Below are 8,804 nucleotides of genomic sequence, written 5' to 3'. Positions count from 1 at the left end.
CTGGAGGTCAGACTCGATGACTCTGGCCTTAAAAATCCATGATTTCATTAAACTAACACAGTCTGCATCTAGCCTGTCTTTGATAAAGCACACCTCAGGCTTGCTTTGAAGAGCTGATGCGAAGAATGTTTGACCATCTATTTAGAACGGTGCTTAGCAATGAGGGGTTGCCACGCTTTGTTTCTTGTTTACTGGTCCTTTAGGCAAATGATAGTGTCAGGATCAGACATGCTCAACGGTCATTCCGTAACTTGTCTGGAGTCATTTATTTTGCGTAACTTATTTCGAGTAAGCACGTGATCTATTGCAGTGTAGCAACCAGATTCTGCCAGGTACCCATTGTATCTCGTAACTTTCTCCCAGGAAGTTCTTTTGTTATTAGAATTAGTAGACGGAAGATAATATTTTCTCCTCTAGCATACCCAACTCAATCTGACTTAATTTAGAGAGATTTAAGTTTCTCATATGAATGTTGACAGCCAATGGCTCTGGGAAGGCAGAAGAGTATAGCATTTGGTAAAGATTACAGAACCCTTGTCAGACAAGGTCTAGGAGAAAGCGCTATCAGGCATTCCTGTCTGTGTTTGTACAGCTGCCATGCTCCTCCTTTGCCTTTGAAGACCTTCTCCTATTGCTGCAACAAAGATGGAAAATTATGCGGGGGAAATGAGTTTAAATCCATGTTTAATAACTCAGTTTCAGTCCTCACCAGCAGACCCATGAATAGGTTATAACATCCGTGCAGGAAGCGCTTAGAAAACAGAAGCAAAGTTTGAAGGAGTCGTATGTAAGGCTCTGTCATGCGAAGAAACGGCATTACATGCCAGCATTAGAGGCAAGGAAACAGCAGAACAAGAAGGGAGGTGTGAAACTGGTCTGTGTTTACGTGAGCTGGGGGTCAAGGCTTTTAAAGGCTTAGCCTAATCGTATTCTTTCCAGCGTGACTTTGAACAAATACATTCAGCGTGTCAGCTCTGTCAAGTTTCCAGCATTAAGCCGCAGCCACCCGAGTATGACTGACTCACCCTCTAATTCCCTAGACGCAGCCTCCCTTCGGATAAACCTTTCATCTGACGCAGCTTTATCTGGTTTTGCTGTGTCTTGACATTGCTACCCTTGAGACTCATGCAGCCAGGAGCTCCTGCTTTAACCTGACAGCCCTAGCATAATCAACGGTGAAGAACACCTAAAGTAACACTTCCTATTCTCAGAGCTGTGCTGAGAAAATGTTGATTCACAACCAAGGGCAGGAACAAAGCACAGAAAAGGTGTGTGCAGGGGTGAAAGTAACTTACAGGACTTACGGGTACTGCTGGAGTCCTGAGGGGGCGTGGCCTCATCTGGAAGAGGCGGGGCCTCAACCGGAAGAGGCGGGGCCTCTCAAGATTTAAAGGCCCTGGGGCACCGGCTGTGGCTGGGAGCCCCAGGGCCTTTAAATCAACCCGGGACTTTCAGCTACAGAGGTGGCTGGGAGCCCCCGGGGCTCAGGGGCAAATTAAAGGGTCTGGGACCGTATCGGCTTACTTTCACCTCTGGGTGCATGCACCCCATAAAAATCACATGGTATTAGAAGGTTGTCAAAACTCATGTCAGGCTACAAAATATCACGAGATTGGCTTAGAAAATCATGAGTTTTTAAAACAAAGGAGTTGAACCCCAAATGTATTGTTTTGACTTCTGCTTTCTAAATGTTGAGGATGCACTTGGATCACATTTTCAAGCTTTTTTTCTGCTAGAAACTTTTTTTTAATGAAAGATGAAACCCTCATGTATTCACATGACTCGAGCCCTGCGTGGATACAAATTTTATATCCGCGATCCCCCAAAATGGGTCCGTGGATATAAAGCGGATATCTGCGGATTTGCAGGGCTCTGGGCATGAATGCGGGAGCTGGGGCTTTACGGAAGAAATCAAATACTGCCAGGATCGCAAAAAGCGACAAAGAGTCCTGTGGCACCTTATAGACTAACAGACGTATTGGAGCATAAGCTTTCGTGGGTGTTACCACTTCGTCGGATGCATGTACAGGCAGGAGAGTGGGCGAGGCTGCACGAGGAAGGCAGAATCTGGATTTGCTAAATGGGGGCTATCAGTTTAATATCAAATACAGCCTGTGGCCAGGGCCTATACCCCGCCTTTCCATTCACTGACAGTGGCTGGACAAGCTGAAAGTGAAGAGTAAAAGAGCCAGAAGCCTCTGCCGGGGGAGGATACAATACATAACGTCTGTGCTGGAGCTGGGCTTCTCAGGGGGCGTGGGGGCTGCCCCGTGGCTCCACTACTGGTCCTTATTCCTGCCCATTTCTGCCGTCTCTGCTGCGCTGGGTCCTAAGGGAGGGGAGCGGAGAGGCGAGGCAGGGGAAGGGATGGGACTAGAGGAGGAAGGAGGGCACGATGGGAGGGGACGGGGTGGAGACCTGCCCCCTGCCCCTCCTCCGAGCTGTGCTCGCTCCCGCGCCGGGGGAGGCGGAGCAGAGGCTGCGATTCAAGCGTCCATGGCGGGGCCGGGCTCCGAGCCTGGCGAGCTCAGCGACTCCGAGCTGCTGCTGCTGCTGGAGGAGCCGGGGGACCACGCGCTGCAGCCGGGGTAAGTGCTGCCCGCCTCTCCCCAGCTTCGGGGTTCGCCTGTAAAACGCCCCCCGGCCCCCACAGCCTACAGGGGCGGCAGCGCCCTGAGCTCGCCCCCCCAGGCTGCAGCCCGACTCCAGCCGGCAATGGCTCTTCCCCGGTAACCCCCGGGGGGGCTTTGTGGCTGCTCCTAGAAGAGCTACACCTCCCGGGCCTCTGGGAAGCAGCCCCCAAATCGGGGTGCATCCTGGGTGCTTTCCAAAGCAGGGTGGGGTCCTGTACCCCCTTCGCTCCCGGAGGCAGGGCAGACTTGAGCAGGACATTCCCATGGCAGGGTGTGAAACTTGTCTGAACTTGCCCGAATCTGGCTCCTTGAAAATAAATGACTGCTCTTCACTGGGGCTGTACCAGCGTGTTCCTAACTTGGCCCAGGCTTTAAAGAGAGATTGATACTGCTCATCAATTTACTGTTTCATCTTTGTGCTAGTGGCTTTGCGGGATAAACTTACTGTGCAAACGGCAAAACAATTGTATTTATAAAGGACTTTAGAGGGGGGGGGGGAACAATTAATCTATTTCATTATAGAGACTCTGGAAAGGCGAACTCCTCAAGTGACCTGCCTCTGGCATCCTTAAATAAGGTGTTGACGGAAGACAGTGCAGCCGGGAAGGTGAAAAGAAAGAGAGCGCAGACTCCCCTGGAAAAATATTACCTGACGTACCTTTGCGTGACTGATCTGTCCACTCAGAGTTGGTGCGAACAACAAATGGTTTATGGGAGGGAACTCCCCCCGCTGCAGGCGCCAGAGACAGTAGTGTTATTAAACACAGGGAAGAGCATACATCTAGCAAGAGGTAACACTACCAGGATGTTGCAGTAAAAACTTCCATGTTGTTTTCTTTCTCTCCAGCTTCTTCTGCATCTTTTATTACACAGTGCATTGTTTCATTCAGTTTTCTGCAAAGATTTTGGAAGGCTTTAATGTTTGTTACAAGTAAATGAATTTGTTAATACAGTGGGTCAAATTCTACCCACAGCTACACCTGTATGACCCTATTGATGTCAGCAGGGATGCACAGGTATTATCTGCAAGCCGAGTTTCACCTTCTAGTCTCATAAGAGCCTTCCAAAAGCATATACTTGCATTAAAGAGCAGTATAACAGACACTGCTTTAACTATCCTACTATGCCCGCTTCTGGACTAAATTTAACTTATGGGTATCCCTGGAAAAAAGAAAATGTTCCTTGTAATCCTCAGTGGATTGATATATTGCACCAGGGTCAAGGAAAGAGGCCTAATTTTATACCGTTTTCTAACATTGGTAATTATTTTCACAGAAAGGGCACTGGACTGGGGGTCAGGAGACATGGGTTCTTCTCTTCCTGGCTCTCCAACTGATCTGTTGAGTACCCTTGGGTACTCATCTCTGTGCCGATTCCCCTCCCACCTGTTGTCTATCTTGTTTATTTACACTGAAGCTTTTTTACCATGCTTCGTGGTGCCTTGCACAATGGGACCCAGAGCTCAGCTGCAGCCTTAAGGCAGGACTGTGATGAAAATTAATAATCATTTTATCTCTTTTTGAAATCAGAACTAGAAGTCCATGATGTAGTGAAAGTACATACGACCAGCAAGGAAGATTCTTGGGCAATAAAAATACTGAATCTTCTTTCTGTGATTCCAGTTCTACAAGCAGGTATGTAGGCAGGCAAAAGGTATTGTCATAAATTTTTTTTTTAATCTTCGTTTTACTCTGTGTTTGTGTGGTGTCTGAGAGAGAGAGAGTGTGTGTGTTGAGATATATAATATATATATATATATAAAAATTTGTTGTGATCTTTGTGCTAGCTTGAAAGGATGATAACAATTAGAGATCGTTAAGACAAAAATATGTCTGAATTTCTAATAACCACCTTAGATTATTAAAACTGAAACTACTTGGGGAGGCATGCAAGCACTCTCTTAATCCGGTGTCTAAATGCAAATTCTTAAAATGCTTCAATACTACAATTCCAAGAAATTTGCAGTGTTACTTAAGTCTTTATTCAAAAGCCATGCGAGCCTCATAAAATGTATGGGTATCCCATTTTGTATTCCAGGTGGTTGCGTGCGGGAGCTTCCAGTGTTTGGAGTAATAGAAGATGTCTTCCTGACGGGAATTATTGATGAGCTGTGCTATAGTGCCAAGGGAGAACTGGAGCTGAGAGAGCTCAAAACTCGAGGCCGACCTTTTATGCCTTCTGGAGCACAGAAAAAGAAAGATTATTTCCAGGTGGGTAAAATATGCTCAAATCCATAGACAAATATGTTCAAAATATGGGTAAAATATGTTCAAATCCATAGACAAATATTTGCTCAGAAAACAAGCAACTGATGGGTATTAGACTAACATTACTAAAGAAGTAGTGTAATGACCCCCAAGGGTCAGTCCTAGGACCAATCCTATTCAACTTATTCATAAATGATCTGGAGAAAGGGGTAAAAACTGAGGTGGCAAAGTTTGCAGATGATAGTAAACTGCTCAAGATACTTAAGACCAAAGCAGACTGTGAAGAACTTCAAAAAGAGCTCACAAAACTAAGTGATTGGGCAACAAAATGGCAAATGAAATTTAATGTGGATAAATATAAAGTAATGCACATTGGAAAAAATAACCCCAACTATACATACAATATGATGGGGGCTAATTTAGGTACAACAAATCAGGAAAAGATCTTGGAGTCATCGTGGATAGTTCTCTGAAGATGTCCACGCAGTGTGCAGAGGCGGTCAAAAAAGCGAACAGGATGTTAGGAATCATTAAAAAGGGGATAGAGAATAAAAAGGAGAATATATTATTGCCCTTATATAAATATTGAATACTGCGTAGAGATGATCATTACCTGTTAGGTTCACTCCCTCTGGGGCACCTGGCATTGGCCACTGTCGGTAGATAGGATACTGGGCTAGATGGACCTTTGGTCTGACCCAGTACGGCCGTTCTTATGTTCTTATGTAATGTAATGACCATGTATTTATATTGTCCCTCTTATACCAAAAACATTCTACAGATTATTGTGCGAATTATATGTGAATTGCAGCCATCTCTGGAATGAAAGAGAACCGCTGTTTGACAGCCAGCCACCATGTTACACAACTGGTTAGGACAGGAAGTATTCAGTTGAAACTAGAAGGGGAACTCCATGTAGGTGGAGTATAACCACCCAAACTGGAATTCAGACCAGGCAGCAGTGTTAACAACCCTTCTCTTGGGAAAAGTGTCCTAGGATCTTCAAAGACAAGTCAGGACACTGGGTCAACATCTCACGCAAAAGATGGAACTCCAGCTGTCCATGGCCTCCCAGATGATTGGTTCAATGCTGACTTGCAGAGACATATGTCACTTACTAAACTATTGCCATCAAATCCCACAGCACTTGGATTGGTTGTGCAATATTAAGTTTATTTTAACTACAAGTGCACCCTATCCATGTAATTTGAGATCTGCTTTCAGCTGCGTATCATCAAAGCTGCCTAAAGGATTTATTTGGCTGCCCGATTCCCATTTAGAGTTAGGGCAGTGGTGAAAACCCCACCTTTTAAAGTCTCATTCTGTCAGACTCTCTCCTCAATTTTGAACACACTTTATTTACACCTAGAAGTTATTTGCATGTACATTTTTATCACTAGCTCCTCTGTGGTTCTGCGAGTCGTCCACATGTTCCTGGGCTACTCATTTATTTGGAGATGATCTATAACCTTACGGAGATGGGTATTTCTACGTATAATACACTTGGCTTTCAAGGAAGTATTGCACTGAGTAGCATGATGGTTTAGGGCTGGAGTTGCCAATGACGCCTGAGGCTATGCCTACACTCTGCGCTCGGGGTGTGATTCCCAGCTCATGCAGACACACTCACGCTTGCTCTCATCTGAGCTAAAACTAGTGGAACATGGACAGCAGCCGATTGGGCCAACCGCTGTGAGTACAAACCCCTCTGAACGTGGAGGGTTCGTACTCGCGGTGGCTAGGTTGTGCCACCACTGCCCATGTTGCACTACTATTCTTAGCATGCCAGCTCAGGTGAGTGAAAGTGGAGTATGTCTTTTGAAGCTGGGATTCCCACCCCTAGCTGTCAGTGTAGACATAGCCTAGGGGAGTTCATCCCAGCTTGTTGCATTCTTTAATGCACTATTGTTTGATCATCTATTAAATTATCTCCTTCCCCCCCCTCCCCCCCCACTGCTTTCAGGTCTGTTTGTATAAATACATTTTTGATGCCATGGTGCAAGGACAACTGAAACCAGATGTTATCACCAGTCACATCCAGCTGAAGCCGGAGCAGCCACTGGGATCGCAAATTAGGGAACATGCTCAGAAAGTAGGATTCACGGTAACCTCCTTTGGGGACCTCCTGGAACTGATGTATCTAAACCTGACACTCTCCGACATCCCCAGCATTGACTGTTTGAAAATCGAATACAGCCACCAGGAAAGTAACACCCTGCTCGGGACGGAGGTGGTTCGGTTTGAAGAAGAAAAGGTGCGAGAGAAAGCACAGAACTACCTTGCTTACTGGAAAGGACAAAGGGAGGTCCAGGGGGTGGAAATTGAGGAAGCATGGAAGTGCCAATCATGTAGCTACTCGGAGATCTGTGATTGGAGAAAGAAGAGGGCAGAAGGGCCTGAACAGAGAAGCGGACCAAAGAAGAGTAAATGAAGGCAATCCTGACCTCCCGGAAGGAGGGTCCTCCTTACTGATGTGAAAATATATGTGCACTCAATTCATGGGGTTAACCGGTCAGAATGGAGCGGACCATAAGCATGGCCAAACCCATCACTTTACTAAGCAGCAGTCATTGCACCAATGGTGAATGGCAGCGTGTTCGTAATGTGACATTTTAAGTGCTCCTAAGAAAATACTGTTTTGGATAGTACGTATTGTTACAGGGGTGTAGTCTAAGCACAAGGCAAGCTGTGCGAGTTGCTACACTTCTCTGAACCTCATTTCCCCATGTATAAAATGGGGGTAAATGCCTACCACATATGGGTTCTCTGAGGGTTATGTAATTTTATCTTGGTGAAGTGGTTTGAACAATAGTTTCTTTTATTTCCTACTGCTCTAAACACTTATGTAGAGAAGGTTCTAAACCATAAGCCCAGATCCTAACACTCGCAAACTCGGTGCTTCATCTTTAGTTCCTTTGGAGTAACTTACCCCTCATCTGTCTTCTCCATCTGCTCTCCCAAAGATCCTATATCAGACATTCTCTTTATAAGATTGAAGCTGAACTCAGCTCTCTCCCAAAACCCATTAGTGCTACACCAGGGCATAGTGATATGAAGGCTGGAATTTTTCAAAGGTTGCCTGAATTTGGCACCTAACTCCCTTAGGTTCCTTTGAAAATCTCAGCTGAAGGCCCAGCCCTGGTACGATGCCAAGTACCCTCACTTCCATTGGTATCAGTGGGAGATGTGGTCATTCGTTGCCTTGCTGGGTCAGCCTCTTAAAAGCCGATCTGATTCCGTTCCTTATGTAAGCCTTTAACCTTTTTATGTGTTATCAAAATTACATGTTCTAGTAAGTAAGTAATTTAGAATCAGCTGACTATTTAACATATTACTTGATTATCTGTATCAAGGAAAATGTATTGTTTTTAAAATGTTTACTGTGTAATAACAAAGTTCTTAATTGTGGGGGAAGTGGGGTTGTTTGGTATGTTTGGGGGGTTTTTTACTATTGAAATCAAATAAATAGAAACTTTCACTATTTCCATAGCAGAAAATTATCCCGTTAATTGAATTTTTTTGAGGTGGGGGGCAGGGGAAATGAACTCATTTCTTCTATGTTGGACTAAAAACAACCAGTTTTGATTTTGTGTGTGCAAGGGGGAGTTAATTAGGAAGGAAAGCTATAACTACTGCAAAACTTGTGAAGTTTAAATATTAGAGTTAGAAGAGAATGCTCAGACATGATGAGCTATGTCCTCAACTGGTGTAAATTCATAGATTGGCTCCTTCAGGCCTTAAAACTTCTTATTCTGATCATCTAGTCTGATCTATTGTATAACACAGGCCATAGAACCTCACCCAATAATTTCTGTATCGAGCCTCTATCTTCTTGTGTGAGTTATGGCATATATTTTTAGAAAACCATCCAGTCTTGATTGAAAGACTCCAAGTGACGAAGAATCCACCACCTCCCTGGGTAAGTTGTCCCAATGGTTAATTATGTTCATTCTTAAAAACTTGT

At 44.9% G+C, this 8,804-nt stretch overlaps 1 protein-coding gene across 1 annotated transcript; it reads left to right on the top strand.

Annotated features, from left to right (window-relative positions):
* The first annotated feature begins 2,496 nt into the window (after positions 1-2,496).
* On the top strand, positions 2,497-8,291 carry EXO5 (exonuclease 5). The gene is made up of 5 exons (XM_065418389.1): positions 2,497-2,588; positions 3,156-3,424; positions 4,163-4,267; positions 4,671-4,843; positions 6,804-8,291. Exons 1-5 carry the CDS (start codon positions 2,497-2,499, stop codon positions 7,269-7,271), a joined length of 1,107 nt encoding a protein of 368 aa, XP_065274461.1. The 3' UTR covers positions 7,272-8,291.
* Positions 8,292-8,804: the final 513 nt, after the last annotated feature.

The sequence above is a fragment of the Emys orbicularis genome, chromosome 17 (genome assembly GCF_028017835.1).
Source record: "Emys orbicularis isolate rEmyOrb1 chromosome 17, rEmyOrb1.hap1, whole genome shotgun sequence".
NCBI classification, from domain to species: Eukaryota; Metazoa; Chordata; order Testudines; family Emydidae; genus Emys; species Emys orbicularis.
This window is presented reverse-complemented; position numbering and strand designations above follow the sequence as displayed.